The sequence below is a fragment of the Hemitrygon akajei genome, chromosome 21 (assembly GCF_048418815.1).
Source record: "Hemitrygon akajei chromosome 21, sHemAka1.3, whole genome shotgun sequence".
NCBI classification, from domain to species: Eukaryota; Metazoa; Chordata; class Chondrichthyes; order Myliobatiformes; family Dasyatidae; genus Hemitrygon; species Hemitrygon akajei.
In genome coordinates, this window is record NC_133144.1 from 37,480,896 (window position 1) to 37,499,144 (window position 18,249).

At 38.5% G+C, this 18,249-nt stretch overlaps 2 protein-coding genes across 2 annotated transcripts in view; one reads left to right on the forward strand and one right to left on the reverse strand.

Annotated features, from left to right (window-relative positions):
* The window catches only part of cuedc2 (CUE domain containing 2), a 117,920-nt gene extending 106,502 nt beyond the window's left edge, over positions 1–11,418 (forward strand). Inside the window, exon 9 of the mRNA XM_073025250.1 lies at positions 11,098–11,418. Coding sequence (XP_072881351.1) covers positions 11,098–11,199 — 102 coding nt within the window. The 3' untranslated portion in view covers positions 11,200–11,418. The remainder of the gene's footprint in view (positions 1–11,097) is intronic.
* Positions 1–18,249, reverse strand: part of hif1an (hypoxia inducible factor 1 subunit alpha inhibitor) — a 37,800-nt gene that overhangs the window by 6,120 nt on the left and 13,431 nt on the right. Inside the window, exons 2-7 of the mRNA XM_073025239.1 lie at positions 14,308–14,552; positions 7,178–7,326; positions 5,521–5,666; positions 4,498–4,604; positions 1,881–1,944; positions 1,470–1,580 (exon numbers count right to left, since the gene is read on the reverse strand). Of these exons, the coding sequence (XP_072881340.1) occupies positions 1,470–1,580; positions 1,881–1,944; positions 4,498–4,604; positions 5,521–5,666; positions 7,178–7,326; positions 14,308–14,552 (822 nt within the window). The remainder of the gene's footprint in view (positions 1–1,469; positions 1,581–1,880; positions 1,945–4,497; positions 4,605–5,520; positions 5,667–7,177; positions 7,327–14,307; positions 14,553–18,249) is intronic.

The window sequence follows — 18,249 nt, forward strand, 5'->3', positions numbered from 1 at the left end:
AGATTAAGAAAGAGTGCCACATTTTGAAGATAACAGACTGGAACATGTGCCTGCTTCTTTGTGTGGACATAGAAGAAACCAAGGCACTACCAAGCTTTTCTGGTGTTGACATCAGCAGTCATCTTTCAAAGACTACTGGCAATTATCTTTTCAGCAGCTCATGAGATCCAATATTCAAACTGACAGTGCACCTTGAGGCAGTTGCAGTATCTTTAAGATGTAGGAAAAAGGTCATATCAAAGCACAATCTCTTGAGGTTAAATTAAAGGACCTGGAAAGAGCTTAGAAGCAGTGGATCTCAAGCAATAACCACATGCAGCCGTGATTAATTTAACAGATGATATAGTTTTATTTGGTTTATTTTCCTAAAGCATGCATGTTGATATTTGAAAGTAGGAATGAGAAATACTATAGAAACCAGAATGTTTTGCATTATTGTCAGGTAACAAATATGAAGCATTTTATAAATTAATACAGAGAAAGCAAGATCTTTAACTGTAGGCAACTATACATGGTGAAAACTGCAAATGTGAAGCGCTGTGGCAAAGAGGCTGAGAAGAGATTCATTCATAAGTGATAAAGCACATAAACTAGGGGCCAGATGAACCTGATTTCTATTAAATCAGATGAGAAGAATTATTTACTAAAAATCAATGGCTCAAGGAAATAAAATATTGTTGCTATCACAGAAATATTGTTTAAAGATGGGCAGGATTGGCAACTCAGCATTCCAGGGTATATAATCTCCAGGCTTGACTGCAGGGTGTAAGGTAAGGCAGAAGAAGGGGTGTAGAAGAAGTGGTGGCACTGTAATGTAAATTACGGAATCCATTACAACAGTAACAAGGGATAATATCCTAGAAGAGTCTGCAATTGAGGCTGTATGAATGAAGTTCAGAAACAAAAAAAGGGACAATCACTTTTCCAAAGTATACTATTGGCCTTTTGTGAGTCAGCAGATGAAGGAGCAAATATGTAGAAAAATCAGAGGTGTGAATAATACTATGGGATTTCAAATTCCCCAAAATTAACCGGGTAACTTTAATGTGATATGATTAGAAGGATGGAACTTTTAAAGTGTCCAGGAGAATTTTATGAAACAGAAGGGAAAGCTCAATATTTGAAACAGGTCCTGACAATAGTTGACTGGGAGCATCGACTAAGTGTCCACATCAGTCATTCAAAAGTATAACAATAAGAATGGAGGGTCAAAGAGTTTTAATAAAGGTGAAATGTGAATGGAGCAAATTCACGGAATCCTGGCTGCCAAGGAATGTTGAAGTAAAGGGGATTAGGTTCCTGATGGTCACTGTGAACGTGGTGAGAGAGGGGTCTGTTTCTGTGCTGTTTAACTCTGAAATGGGTTTGCTAGGGTTTAAAGTGCATTTTATGTGAGTTGTTAACATGTTAAAATTAATAGAGGTAATAAAAATATACATAGAAAAACTGAAACTTATATTCTGCTTTACCTCCTGTGGCTCTCCCAGAGCTTCTCCCAGCATTTTTTCAATATTCCTCATAATTGCAACCTTCTGATGGGATTTCAATGGATATTCAATTCTCTTTGGAGTTGGTGCACCCTTAGATAAACAGATACATTCAGCAACATTTGCACAATATGTACATTTGAAAATCTAATACACCTGCAAAGCATCTCAAGCCCTCTAAAGTTCAAACATTATACACTGACAGCATTTACATGGATTACACAGGCAGAACATGGTTGAAAAATAGAAGAATTTTGCATCGCCTGATAGGACAAAGGAGGCTTTATTTGTACTCTTCTAGAATGTACTAATAATGTATTTAACAAATTAATAATGCTTGTTTGTATAAATAGCTAAATGTAATAAAGTTGGTTGGTCTCCTTCGACACTTACCTTGTACCAGAAGTTGACAGTAATAGTGATTCCTCCATTTAGTAATGACTCAATATGATGCCACCTGAAATTAAATTTAAATAATCACTATGCAGCAAACACTACTATTGACCATCAGCTAATCTGCTAATGTATTTCTCTTCGATACTTGTTTAGGTCCCTGTTGAATGCTACAGTTGAATCTGCCTTCATGATTTCCTTTGTGGTGCATTCCAGGCGCAAACCACTTGCAGTATTTTCTTGTGTCGCTTCCGATCTTTTGCCAGTTGCCTACATTCAAAGCCATCTTATTCCTGACTCTTCCACAGAAGAATACAGTTTATCTCCTCTGTACCCTACATAATTGTAAACTTCACTAATAAACTCAAGAGTTATGTGATTAAGATGGAATAGGTGAGATTGTTCTCTATTCCAAGGAGAACAACTCCACTTTCTCCAGCCTGTTCACATAACTATCCCTCACCCCTGGAATCTTTTGGTAAACAACTTCATATTTACACTAAAACCTTTAGATCTTTTATAGAGTGTGGTAATCAATATTAAATTTCAAATTAAATGTTCTAGTTATGATTAAATTTCATCAGGATCACAGTTCTTGAACTCTCCGTAACTATTTATAAGGCCTAAAATCCTGTGTCTATTTTAAATCACTTTCTCCAATCTATCCCACCATTTTCAATGAACAAAGTACCGGTACATTTTTCCCAAAATCATACAGCACAGAAACAGACTCTTCAGTCCAAATTGCCTATGCTGGCCAAGATGTCCATCTAAGCTAATTCCATTTGCCCACATTTGACCCATACGTGTCTAAACCTTTCCTATCCATGTACCTGTCCATGTCATTTAAATGTTGCTATTGTACCTGTCTCAACCACCCTAAATATTTCACACAGAGGGTGGTATATATATGGAAAGAGCACAGTCGACGTTTCAGGCCAAGACCCTTCAGCTCTACTCTTTTCCATAGATCTGCCTGACTTGCTGAGTTCCTCCAGCATTTTGTGTGTTGCTTGGATCTCCAGCATCTGCAGATTTTCTCTTGTTTGCCATTCCTCAGCCCACTTTCCCAGCTCCTGAAGATCCCAGTCATTCACCGTCTACAATACTAGCTATTTTAATGTGATCTGCAAACTTACTAACCATGTGCTGCATATCTGCATCCAAATCATTGATCTAGATAACAAACAACAAAGGCCCAGAACTGACCCCTGGGGAGCACCACAAGTCACAGCCTCCAGTCTAAAAAATAACCTTCCACCATCACAATTTGCTTCCTATACTTGTCTATAGTTCCCAGTCCTTGCTTTGCAGCCATTCCTAAATAAAGACACAACATTAACCACCCGCCAGTCTCCTAGCACGTCAACAGTAACACTAACATATCTATCTTAATCAGGACTCCCACAATCTCTTCTCCCTTCCCACATTGTTCTCAGATGTATCTGTTTAGATCCCACAGATTTAAATATTGTCATACATTTTCAGATAACCAGCACCTCCTTGACTGTAATGTGACATCCTAAAGATAGTCTCCATTAATTTTCCTTGAGTTTCCTAGTTATGTCTTTCGCCACAGTAAAATCAGAAGAGAATTATCAATGGACCTTGTCAATTTCCTCTGGCTCCATACATAAATATTCACTTTGGTCTTTGGGAGGACACGATTCCCACCCGAGTTACTCTTACCCATAAAATCCCTTTGGATTCTCCTTAATGCCAAAATCATCTCATGTTCCTTTTTTGTTTTTCTATTTAAGTACACTCTTCATTCCCTACACTGCTCTAAGGATTTAGTGCCCATGCTGTCTCCTTTTTCAGTTCTAGTCCCCTTTTACAGTTGTGTACTCTGGTTATATTTCTCTCATTTTTCCTCCCAAAATGTAATGACTTTTCCTTCCTCATCATTAAATTCTCACTTATTACACTCTCACAAATCCATCTATTTATTCCACCAACTTGTCCACACCCCTTGAAGTGTTGCTGTGTAACTTCCCCTATGTATAAATACCAGGCAGCAACACAGCCAAGGCCAAGTCTGAAACATTACCCTGACTGACTTCGAAAGCCTGCCTTCATCAATATCAGAAGGCTGGTGATGGGAAATTCACTTCACTGCCTGTATTATCCAGTGACGGTCACCCTTCACAATCCATATTTGCCAAAATTTCGAGAGAAACCACACTTCTAATAAGAGGAGTCACTTGGATGGAATACATATAATTCCTATCACTCCTGAATATTTCCTAGTCCAAGGGAAAATGATCAAAACACCTATACAGGACCAACAGGGCATATCCCCAGAGCCTAAAGAAATGGGTACACATTACCCTGCTATGAATATCACATATGAAAGTTTTAATGTGTAATTAACTCATGATGCGTTTTAGCTCACATTGTTCCAGTCAGCAGTTGTACCATTACCAGTGTTCAAACCAGCCTTTTGTCCCGGTTATTTTTCATCTTAAATTGATGGATACTTAAGAGATAAGAAAAATACTAATTACAAACCACATTTATTTGTGAAAATCTTGGTGAAAATTAAAATACAGTTTTGGACCAAATGTTCCTGCACTGGTTTGTAACTGATGTTAATTTTGACTCTTGCTTCACTTACCAGTACATGGGAATGTACAAAACATCTCCAGGCCCAACAACTGTTTCATATCCTACTACATTTCTAAAATTAGGAAATCTTTCATAATCTGGATTTTCAAAATCCACCTAGATAAAAGAAAAAATTTTTAATCATCAATAAAATTACATTAACCTAAAACTACCACTGTCTTTATAGATAAAATTACCTGTCATTCTGACAGGAAAGGAACATTTCTGAGTTAATTACTTCAGACTCATCCGACCTAAACCATTTTCTGTACATTTCTGCTGTGTGGCAAGTCAGGAAATGACATGATTATCCTACAATAATTATTTTTGTCCACGGCTTACTTGTTTATTTCTTTTATCTGTTTCTCACTTTCATTTTTTGTCTCTTTATGCTTGTATTTCCTCCAGTTCTCAGAGCAGCAAGGTAGGCTGTCAGTTCTGCTGCCTCAGTTTTTGAGAGTTTTTCTAATCTTCCGATACCCTCTTTTCTGCAGAACAAGCAGTCTGTGCAATTTATGTTCTGTTACTAACAATACGCCTTACGATGAATCAATTAGCACCATTTCCACTGACCAAAGAAAGGTTAAACTGTGCTAAACTCTGACCCAAAGTTTAAATGCTTTAGTATTTCTCTATCCATAGCTGGTATGTCAATATCAGTCCATAAAGAGGAGAGGTGCATCCAAGCTAAGCTTTCTGTCTCAATGCTGCAAATGGAAAACAGAGTGAAGGTTCAGAGAGATAATAGTATTAGCTCTCCTTGGCATCTCTCAAACTGTGATAAGCAAAACTGCATATGATCAGTGTCAACCACAGCCTGAGATAAGGTCACCCTTCATCTCAAATGCATCTAATGAAAGATCAAGTTGAAAACAAACCCTTTTCAAAGTATAAATTATTTATAGATACCATAACACAGGGCAAAATATTAAAATGTTTTTCCTAAAGGCTTTTTTTTGGAAAATTAATACTGGTTCAGTGGGTCACCTCCAGGTAAATAGTGCAAATTCAGTGTGATTAAAGGACTCCATACCTGGCTCTGTCTGTCGCAAGGATGATGGACCGGGTATGGATATAGACAATCAAACTGATCAGGTGGGAAGAGAATACAACGTTTATAACCCTTAATTTGTGCAAAGAAATTCTGTTGCTCATCATAGTGTGCTGGTGTAACATTTCCTGGAACAAGAAAAGAAAACAAACTATGCTATCGGAATTTAAACAAATAACAAAAATGGGAACAGAAATCAGCAGAACATTTAAAGCTTATTCCTTTTAATTCAAAGTTGGCTATTTTCATTTCACTAAGGATTTGAATTACTGAAAGAAAACAAGCAGTCAGAGACAAATTTACCTGTTTTAATTCAAAGAACATCTTTTGGACCATCACAGCTTCCTTGGTTAATTTCTGATGTTAATAACTCAGAAAATAACTAAGGCGTTCCCGTTCTTTCACATGATTAAACCAGTTTAAGTTTATCAATCCAAATAGACCTTTCAGTTATCTTATAGTGGTATTCAATGGATCCCACCTCTCCCTTAGTAACATATAATTAAACCTCATTCTTTCTTGATATATACAAATATATCTATATATAGATATATCTATATTCACCCTGTATTCCACACCCACATTACCAAGGTTTATATATCAAAGATACAGCATAATCAGATCTCTTCAGTTCTTGAACAACCTGCACAACCCTAGTTACCAACTCAGTATAGTAACACCATGACCACTATGCACTAAAATGACTTTCAGCAGCCAAGATCTGTTAGACAACGGATCTGGTATTACAAACTGGGATTAGGTTGAATAGTTTTTGTTCCATTGGCAGACATATGGGTCTGGCTTCCAGTGCTATAAATTTTCCAGGAATCTAAATTCCTGATATCACATGCACATTTACTTTTTACTTGTTTATGTCCCCTTACCCCAACTCTCACACTTCATTTTCCTGGACCTCCTTTCCGCTTTATATTAAACTAACTGATATGTATAACTGAAAGGTAACTCCTGCTTACTCCTCTGGAGTCTGGAAAGCCAAAATGTTCTCATCTTTCCTGTTACATTCCACTGACAAGCTTGTAGCACTTCTCTTAACAGTGCTTAAATATGTCCTTTGTGACTCTGTGAGTATGAACAGCAGCAGGAAGGGCAGTGGACAGCTTCCAGACATATTTCTATTTGTGCTCCTTTGTTGTGGCCATCTGACAAATAAAGAAGCCATTTAGCTCACATTTCAGCCAAATGCCCAAATGAGTTATTCATCTAATTACATGTAATAACACAATACTTTTATTCACTAAATATTTAAAAGCAATCATGGATTCTTCCACTTTTAAAAAAAGGGAAATTCCATATTTTAACATTCTTACACAAATTCTCCCAATCTCTCCATTCATTCTTGGCTGATGATGGCTTTGAATAAAGTCAGCAATCACTATTGATTGGAATGAATAGATTCTCACAATCAACACCTCTTTCAGATTTTGGATTTACATTCTAGTCAACTTTAGTCATCGTGGAAATTTCACACAACACTATAATAAATTATATTTATTAGTCACCAGATGTAACTACTGTAACAGAATTTTGCTTAGTCAATTGAAATTTTATTGTAAGCACTAAGAATCTTGTATGCAAAACAGCAAAAGGCACAACTCCAAAAGGATGATTGACCTCTGACCTTCCATTCCTACAAGAAGTAAATTGGATGTGAGCTGCCCCCAGTTCCGTTTTGTCTGTTGCTTGTTAATCCAATTCCAATTAAAACCCAGGAAATCCAAGACAATCTTCTTCCCTACGGTGTCATTCAATGTTTGTTGTAAATAATACCTGCAATGAAAAAAAAGATTATATATTTAAAACCTGGTTCAAATGCAAAAACTTCAGAAGAAAATCATACAAGGGGACAAATACATTAAATAGTGGATATCTGGTGATGACCACTCTCTTACAGTAGATAGCAATCTATCGTTCTCACTCCCACCCAAGCATGAATATATAATTATTTATTCCTTTGTGTGTCTCTCTCCATAGACATAGTCTGACCTGTTCACAATCAGAATTATTATCACCATCTTATATAATGTGAAAATTGTTATTCTGCAGCATCAGTTGAATACAAAGACATAAAATTACTATCAATTACAAAAAAAAATAATAAAAAGAGGTAGTGTTTTGGGGTACATGGTCTGTTCAGAAATCTGAAGCTGGAGGGGAAGAAACAGTCCCTAAATCATTGAGTGTACATCTTGAGGCTCATGTACATCCTCCCCGATAGCAGCAGTGAGAAGAGGACAGGTTCCAGATGGTGAGGGTCCTTAATGATAGATGCCACCTTCTGAAGGCAGTACATTTTAAAGGTGTCCTCAATGGCGGGGAGGCTGGTAACTGTGATGGAGCTGGAGTCTACAACACTCTGCAGTCTCTTGCAATTCTGTGCATTGAAACTAGGTGATCAGTCAGAATACTCTCCACCTTTTCACTTTCGCCACCATACTGAATTTATTATTGAATGTACTTTATGGCCTCTAGTTTTGATCCTATGTGGAAATATTTTTACCTCTGCTCTACTAACATCCTTTATAAATCTAAAGATTTCTAAATGTTAATCTTCATTACTTCCTTATTTTCAAACACTACTTGAAACCTCCATCTTGATTGAGTTTACATAGGCTGAGATTAAATTTTATTTGATTATGCTCCCATAAAGTCTTGGGATGTATTACACAACAAAATAAGTAGGTAATCTAGCCTCTCAAGTCCTCCATGTAAACACAGCTGTATTAAATACATTATATACATGCAAGTAGTTAGTGTAAGGTAAGGAAAGATTGAAAAAAGCCATGTAGAAATCTCGTAAATTTATGGAGGACTTCAGTTTATGTGTGAGCTAATCAAGCTCCTGTACAGGAAAAGTCAAGGAACAGAATCATAGAAAAAAATTACAACAAAAAAAGCATTTATATTTTTACCAAAATTAATGAGGAAGTTAGATATGGCCTTTGTGGCTGAAGGGATCGGGGGTATGGAGAGAAAGCAGGTACAGAGTTCTGAGTTGGATGATCAGCCATGATCATACTGAATGGCGGTGCAGGCTCTAAGGGCCGAATGGCCTACTCCTGCACCTATTTTCTATGTTTCTATGTTAATCTGAACAAAATCTGAGAAATAAATATATTTAAGCAGAACTGTCAAGGGGTGTAAAGTTTTCAGAAGGTCCAGAAAACTGACAACTGTGCATGGGATAACAAGTTGGTAAACTGCTACATTCAGTGTTGAACATGAATATATCATATCCCCACATTGTCCAGCAAATTTTGCAATTTAATCCCCAATTCATATACACTCAGGGGCCACTTTATTAGGTATGCTTGCTTGTTAATGGAAATATCTAATCAGCCAATCATGTGGCAGCAGCTCACTGCATAAAAGCTTGCAGACATGATCAAGAGGTCCAGTTGTTATTTAGACCAGACAACAGAATGGGAAATAAATGAGATCCAAATGACTTTGATTGTGGAATGATTGTTGGTGCCAGACAGGGTGGTCTGAGTACCTCAGAAACTGTGGCTTTCTTGAGATTTTCACACACTATGGTCAGTAGAGTTTACAGAGAACGGTGCAAGAAACATCAAGTGAATGGCAGTTCTGTGGGGGAAAATGTCTTGTTAATGAGAGCGGTCAGAGGAGAATAGCCAGACTGATTCAAGCTGATAGCAAGGCAGTAGTAACTCAAATAACCACATATTACAACAGTGGTGTTCAGAAGAGCATCTCTGAATGCACAACATGTTGAACCGTGAGGTGGATGGACTACAGCAGGAGACCACACCGAGTTCTACTCCAGTACTTAATAAAATGATCACTGAGTGTATATATGCAAGTTCTTATTCTGGAGACAAGAGACTGCAGATGCTGTATTCTGGAACAACAATCTGCAGGAGAAACTCAGCAGGTCAAGTAACATCTATGGGGTGGGGGAAGGAAATGTAGACGTTTCAGGTCAAAGCCCTGATTGAGGACAAAGAGCAGAAAGGGGAGAAAGACTGTATAAAGAATGAATTGGGAGCAGTGACACAGGAGCCAAAGGTGATAGGTGAACTAATACACTGAGTGAAGAATGACAGACAGGTCAGCTAGGCCATAGGGTAAGTGGTGGAAATGGGAGGTGGACAGTTGATAATAGATGGAGGCTGCACCCATTTGCCTTTCACCTCTCCTCTAATGGTTCCCATTATCACCTTCTCAGTTGCTACAAAGGTTCAGAAAATTGCCACCCGACAGTTCTGTCCTTGGGTCCTTCAGCATGCTATGATGCAGATGGGATGGTTTAAACACAACTCCAGCGAGCCTTAACTTTCTGCCCTTTTCTCCAGCAACAGCACCAACATCATTGTTAAAGATAAGCACAAAGTATTAATTTAGTACTTCAGCCACACCCTCTGCTTCAACTGGTGGATCTACTTCTTGCTCACTAAACAGTTCCATTTCTCCTGTTTATTATTTATATTAGATGATTTTTGGATTCCCTTTTACACCTATTGCCAGTCTTTTCTCATTCTCTTTCTTTTGCCAGAATTTTATTTGGCAATTCTTCTTTGAATTGTTTTATGATCAGCTTGTTCTCACAGTAATCAGTCTGTCATGTCCGTCTTTACTCTTTCTGCTGGGACATCAATTGCTCTATTTCCCCCTTGCCCCACCCATTAGATAGATAGATAGATAGATAGATACTTTATTCATCCCCATGGGGAAATTCAACATTTTTTCCAATGTCCCATACACTTATTGTAGCAAAACTAATTACATACAATACTTAACTCAGTAAAAATATGATATGCATCTAAAAACACCCTCTCAAAAAGCATTAATAATAGCTTTTAAAAAGTTCTTAAGTAGTTTACTTAAATACATTGAGTCCTAACCCCGGCACTTTAACATATCTTACTCCTGGCGGTTGAATTGTAAAGCCGAATGGCATTGGGGAGCATTGATCTCTTCATCCTGTCTGAGGAGCATTGCCTGAACCACTCTCCTTTTTAAAGGCCACCAATGTTCAATTAAAGGGTTTGGTCAATCTTTGAATCAATTTACAAAAAGATGATGGATTATTAGCCTGAACCATTAATTCTCTTTCCTGGACTGGATCGCAATACACTGAAATTGGCTCTGCCCCAACTGACCATTTCAAATTAAAACTGTCCACATCCTTTTTGATGACTATGCTAGATCTTAAGAGAATATAATTATTGTTCCCTAATTATTCTCCCACTGATATTTATGATGTCTGACATTTCCCAGAATCAAGTCCAGAAATATTTCCTTCCTCATTGATCAAGAAATGTGTTGGTGGAGGAAGTTTACGGAGCACACAAAATTCTTCCCTTTCTGCCCCTTATGAAATTATGACCCTTATGTCCAGTAAAAAAAAACACTGCTGATGTTGCAGACTTGAAATAGCAAAAGGAAATACTGTAAGTACTCAGTAGGTCGGCAGCATCTGTGGAGATAGAAGGAGAGAACATTCCAGACTGATGACATTAGGAGTGGAAACATTAGGAAGCAATTAAAAACTCTGGATTCTTTTACTTTGCTGAAAAGGGAACAGATGGAAAGAGAAATCAGAATGTCTGCTGGGATGAAGACCAAGAGAAAAATGAATGCAGACATCCCACCCTGCAAAAACTCATTTCAGAGAGGTAGCGCCCCCCCCACCGGTCGACCTCCAAGGGGGTATGTATACAGGACATTTGATTATGAAAGAACACAACAATTTATTTGATGACATTTTGAAACTATTTATACACACACACACACACATATATGCCTTGTTGAGCATTTTGTTGGCAGTCTCAATGCTAATAGCTAAATGCTAATGCAAATAGCTTTTCTATTTCTTTTGCAAACTTTCCTTGTACTGTGATGTGGATGCTTGGCAGATTTGAGCACTTTGATGTAAGTCTCAACCCCATAAAATATGTACTTATATTATATTATCATGGAGTCTTTTTTTTAATTCTATTACAACTTTAAGCAAGTCTACAGGGAGTTTGGCCTCATCACGTAGGACAACAATAGAGTAGCTCCTTAGCAGCTAGCCAGCTAGTTTAAATAACGTTAGCTATGCTAATGAATGAATGACACCTGTTAAACTCACCTCAACATGTCTTTTACAATCATTTAATCCACCACGGGCAATAGAAAAGTCACAGTTGCAAACAGTGCAGCGAGCAACACTGACATTATTTTTTACCCCTATTAGGCAGGGGTACACTTTAGTGTAGTCTGGGGTGAAGTACGTTTTATATTTTCTTTTTTTGGAACACTCTGCCATGGCACTGCAGGACACTGAACTGATGGACAATGAAAGAGAGAGAGGTCCACTGTAAAGCCCGCCCACAGAGAAAACTGATTGGTCTCTCTTTGAGCTAAGTAGACCTATCACGATGCTCTCTGTCACTCTCTCGTTATGTCTGTCACTCGCTCTCTCTCTCTCTCTCTCTCTCTTTCCCTCTTTCCCTCTCACTTGCTCGCTCTCAAAAAAAATCGATTTCCGGGATATTGTATATAATTTGCGGGCGTCAGTAAGACACTATTAACATGCGGGAGATTCCCCGAACATCCGGGAGAGGTGGGATGTCTGTGAATGACACAGATTGTTTTAACTGCAAAGAGATAAAGCAGTTAGTTAAAAACAGCTAATATGTTTTGGACAGGATATAAATTGAGAACAGAAGAGAAACAAAATGAAATATGCTGGAACTGCAAGAAGCAGGACACATGAGCTTCTGGAAATCTTAAATAAAAGAGATTACTGAGATGGACTTCTAGCCTCAGCAGTTTTATGATTTCTAATACAGTCCTGAGAAATAGATCCTCCCCGGGTTACAATGCCTGACTTATGTACAAAGGGTGTTTGGGGGCCAGAAGTATGTATCTGCTGGCTGCTGTAGGGCTGTTGGTTTCTTCTGCCACGTGGGAAAAATAGTTCACTTGAATGTTCAAGTTAAACACCCTACTTTAATTACACAGTCTTTAGTTGGCCCATGTTTACATATTTAAATATTTTGCTGGTGGCCACATTTCTGATTTGCAAACTGTTCTCATTAACAGCATGCTCTTACAGCCCCAGCAGGATCTGTACATCTGTTTTTATTTCTCCACAGATGCAGCCTGATATATAGTGTCTTCCCAGCAGTCTATTTTATTTCAGATTTTCAGCAACAGCTTTGTTCTGTATCTCAGATCTAGCATGATTCTGTTTTACTTCTCTCTACTATTCTCCCGCCATTTTTCACCTCCTCCAAATGGACTAGTTGCCACTAACTTTCGTGACCCTTTCTTGATGAAAGCTGGCTTGGTAACAGGAGACAGAGCATGATGTTGGAAAGCTTTTGTGAACAAAGGCCTGCGACTAGTGAAAATACTATAAGGATTGGTGTGGAGACAGTGCTGTTTGTTAAACACATTAACAGTTTGGACACAAATTTATAAGTTATGATAAGTTTGAAAGGGACATAAAAATTAATGACATTATTGATAGTGAGGAGGGCAGACAGGTTACAGAACAACAATGATTAGCTGATAATAAGGGAAAATTAATAACAGATTAAATTTAATCCCATCAAGGGTGAAGTGATATATTTTGTAAGGTCTAATAAGGCAGGGGACACACCATGAACGTTAGAGCCCTGATTATTGAAGAACAGAGTGATCTTGGACCACAAATGCATATATTCCTAATGATGGCAGCATAGGCAGGTAATGTAATTAAGAAGGTATACAGGATTTGGGCATTCATTATCCAGGGCTCAGAAAAGAAGAACATGGCGGTCATGTTAAAACTTTGGTTAGGCCACAGCTGTAGACTGCATTTAATTCTTCTCACTACTCTCCAATTATACTTTGAAGTGCTTGCCACTGGGAATACTCCTGAGATCATCACCTTCTTTAACTCTTTCTTACTTTTTAAAGTCTGCCTGCAGGACCTAGTCCTTTTTGCCATCTACATTGTCGTACCACAACTTTCCTTTCATCCACAGACTGCTCTGCACCATCCTGGCAAAGCTTGTTACCCTAACAGGGAGGCAACCCGCTTTGCAGAACTATTTTTGACAACGGCAGGAACACCTGGCTGTCCATCATCTATGAAATTCTCCCAACTGTATTTATTCTTCCTGCCTATGTAGTCTGTGCAGTACGGTGCCACTTTCTGGATTGCACTCTGAACTGTCACTTGTTGGGAGACTCAAGGTGGTGTCATGGTGAAGGCTAGTCCCATCAGACATAGTTTTTCAGAGAAGATGCAACAAAACAACAATCAGAAAGCCACATTTACCATTCACTTATTAATGTGTTTCTAGTGCGACTGAAGAAATTAACTTTTAACTGCAAGGTAACTATTTCATTGTCAGTAAATATTGCAACATAGAGTAGGAATTCCTTCGTAATGCAGTTACTTATGTCACTATACATCACATTTCATTTCAACCTTCCCAACATTGAATCAGTATCATCCACATTCACAGCCATTATCACATCAGGGTGTTTAAATTTGGCTGGTGAGCAAGGTCATGGTAATGTTCTCATCACTGAAATTCGATACAAATCCAATGAAGGCAAAAGGACAACAAAATCTCTTTAATGAACAGATTGGGTACCATATTTCTTATAACATTGGCTGCAAAGCATTTGAGGTGTGAGGTCACAAAATAATAAATTCAATTCAAGTTCTATCATCTTTGATGTAAAATCATTCTGTGCATTAAAGCACATCAGGTGCAAAACAAACAGTATGTAGTTTGGTTTTACCTTGGATCACCTTGTTTGATTTTACCAAGTGTTTCCACAAACTCATTGAATTTCATTTCTTCTCGCCTTGACTTTGGCTTGAAATCCCTGAAGTTAGCCATTTTCTTTTCATCGTAGTACAAGAACCTGTGTGTACTGGCAACATAAACAGAAAAGTCCCCATCTCCAATATTCTCCTGCAGGTAATCCAAGTCCCATTTCAGGGCTGGGTAAACCAAGTCAGTATCTGTCAACACCACTGGTTCCTAAAATGGAAATAGAGAAACAGAATTAACATACATAAGATATATATGGAATTGGGCAATATTAATTCTCTTCCAAATACTGCAAAATTAGTGCATGAACTTACATAATAAACAGATTCTCTGTTCCCTGCTTTTTTTCCCCTCACTCAAGGCGGTTTTTTACATTTGTTTTCCAAACTGCTGGAAATTTTCCAGAACCTAAGTAATTTTGGAAAATCATAAATCAAAGCAGCCACCTATCTGAGAACTGAAGGACTCAGCTGATTGGTGGTGTTAGTCTTTTGTTTGTTTGTCCAGTAATACCTCTCCAATGACACCAATTATTTTACATTCATGCTGTTTCAAAGGTCCAATTTAATGTCAGAGAAATGTATACAATATACACCCTGAAATGTTTTTTTCTTCACAAACATCCACGAAACAGAGAAGTGCCCCAAAGAATGAACGACAGATATACGCAAGAACCCCAAAGTCCCCCCAAGCTCCCCTCCCTCCCGTGCGTAAGCGGTAGGGAACAACAATCCCCCCCATCTCCCACCGGCAAAGAAGCAGGTATTGGCACCATCACCAAGCAGTAGCAAAGACACAGACTTGCAGTTACCCCAAAGATTTTGTGTTACACCTGGCATTTGACGTACCACAGATTCGCTCTCACTCCCTAATAAGGGAGAAAAAGGTGTCTCCATTTTCCCAGTGAGCGGGGAGACATAACAATCAACTCACTGGTTTACAATGTTAAAAGTTCGTTACATCATTTTTTTTTAGCTCTGTGCCTGAAGATCACAAAGATCTCGTGTCTTCGGCTGTTTTTGACCATTTTTATTTATTTAGTGTGAAGTAGGCCCTTCTAGCCTTTTGAACAATGCTACCCCAGCAACGCCTGACAGACTCGATTAATCCTAACCTAATCCTGGGACAATTTACAATGACCAATTAACCTATCCTGTATGTCTTGGGACTGTGGGAGGAAACTGGACTCAGAAAAAACCTATGCATTCCACAGAGAGGACGTACAGACACTCCTCAGAGAATGGCGCTGGAATTGAACTCCAGAACCGGAACACTGAGCTGTAATAGCATTGCACTAACTGCTACACTACCATGGCCCCCCACATTTACCCACAATTATCAGTAGTGTGTGCTCTCTGACATGAAGATTAGAACTAAAGATTTGTTTCAAATAGTGCCACAATTAAATTAATGGACTTGTAATCCGGTGAACTGTACAAACAACCAAAAGACGAATGTCAAAATCAATGGCAAGTTGTGGAATCTGAATTCAAGTAATTAAACAACTGCAGAGTGCTGGTGACCACAAAAGTCACTGGATTGGTATAAAAATGACTTACTTGGTAATGACTTTCATAGGAAAAACACAAAATCCTTACCCTTCTACCACACAAGTGACTCTAGATAACAGTAATGGAGATAATTGTCAAATGCCATCCATGATAGAAAAGGACTTAAATTTTACAGAAATTCTTTGTTAAAATGGGGCCAGATAAAACCAGTCAGAGCACTGGGTACTGAATTTGGAAATACAAAGTTGTCCCCAGCCAGTCACGTTGCAAAGTCCTCCTCAGAAACCTCTGTGAGAGTACTGAATTCTGAAAGTTGTCCAGAAATGAGCCAAACCCTAAACAATGTGACTAAATTGTACTCACACAGTCTTGCAGACAAGGTGACATATTTCTCAACCACAATTACTGGATATGCTTTGTCCCATCAGCAGTAAAGACCTAGCAGAGTTGGTGCTATGCAAACAAGAGCAAACAGAACAGTGTTCCCAACATTAACATCAGACTACATGAAGTCTCATAATGCCAGGTTAATTATAGGCACAGAAATTTCCTCCTGATGTCACTCAGCATCCTTCAGTGACAAAGCATTACTCCTTTGCATTGAGTACCTGGACACAGCTCAGCACATCACAGGTACCAGCCTCCCCTCTATGGACTCTGCCTGTACTTCCTGCTGCTTCAGTAAAGCAGCCAGGATAATCAAAGATTACACCCCCTCACCCCCTGCAAGACATTCTTTTTTTTCTGCTCTCCAATTGAGCAGAAGATATAAAAGCCTGAAAGCATGTACCACCAGGTTCAAGGGCAGCTTCTATCCTCCTGTTATTATACTCTTGAATGGACCTTTGAAACAGAATCAGGTTTATTATCACTGACATACGTAATGAAATTTGTATGCAATACATAAAAATTACTATAAGAATATGTATATCTAAATAGTGCAGAAAAAGAGAAAAGTAGACAGGTAGTGTTCTTTGGTTTATGGACTATTCAGAAATCCAATGGCGGAGGGAAAGAAGCTGTTCCTAAGATGTTGAGTGCATATCTTCAGGCTTCTATACCTCATCCCTGATGGTAGTAATGAGAAGAGGACATGTCCTGGATGGTGAGGGTCCTTCATGATGGATGGCGTCTTCTTAAGGCATCACCTTTTGATGACATCATTGACAGTAGGGAGACTAGTGACCACGATGGAGCTGACTGAGTTTACAACCCTTCACAGTATTTCCCGATCCTGTGTAAAATGGCGCATCCAATGATGCAACCAATTAGAATACTTCCCATGGTACATCAGTATAAAATTGCCAGAGTCTTTTAGTGACATCCAAATCTCCTCAAACTCCTAATGAAACATAGCAACTAGCATGCCTTCTTCATAATTGCATCAATATATTAGGCCCAAGTTATCTCTTCAAAAATATTGACACCAATGAACTTAAAAGTACTTATTCTTTCTACTGCTGAAGCCTTGATGAGAATTGTTGTGTGATCTTCAAATTTCCCCTTCCTGAAGTCCACAATAAATTCCCTGGTCTTCCCTGCAAGGTTATTGTACCGACACCACTCAACCAGCTGAACTATCTCACACCTGTACACCTCCTTGTCACCATCTGATATTCTGCCAACATAGCTGTGTCATAGACAAATTTATAGATGGCATTTGAGCTGTACTTATCCACACAGTCAAAAGTTTAGGGAGAGTAGAGCAGTGGGCTAAGCATGCATCCTTGAGGAGCGCCTGTGTTGTCTGTCAGCATGGAGATGTTATTTCAGATCTGCACAATCCCATTTCTGATCAAGAGTCCATCTTATTTTACCTCATAATCTATCTTACGTTCTTGCACTTTTATCATTTGTCTGCACTACACTTTTTCAGCAGCTTTCTCATTTCATTCTGCATTGTTATTGCTTTGTTTTGTTACCTCAACAAACTGTTTAATTATTTGTGTGTATGAACAGTTTGCAAGGCAAGTTTTTCATTGTATCTCAGTATATATGACAATGATATACCTATACCACTCAGAAGAAGCACTTCAACTAGCAAGGCCACAGAAGGTACTCTAGGCGGAGAAACTTAATGACATCAACAAGAATGGTTCAAAAATGCCACCACTATTCCAACTGGCCTTGAAAGATGTAACGTCCAAGTTGGATCTGTGGCAGGAAGCAAGCAAAAGATAAACCTAACAAACTTTGCCCAATCCAACCATTGCAGGCGCATCTGTCCAAATTAACATTGGTAAGTTTGACCACCACACAGTCCTTGTTGATCCAGAAATCACATTTTCACAACAAGGATACCCCTCATTATATTTTGAGATAGGCTTTGAAAAAATATTGCAGCTCACTTCTGAAACTGAGGCATTGAGGGAGCATAAGCAGCAAAAGAAATGATT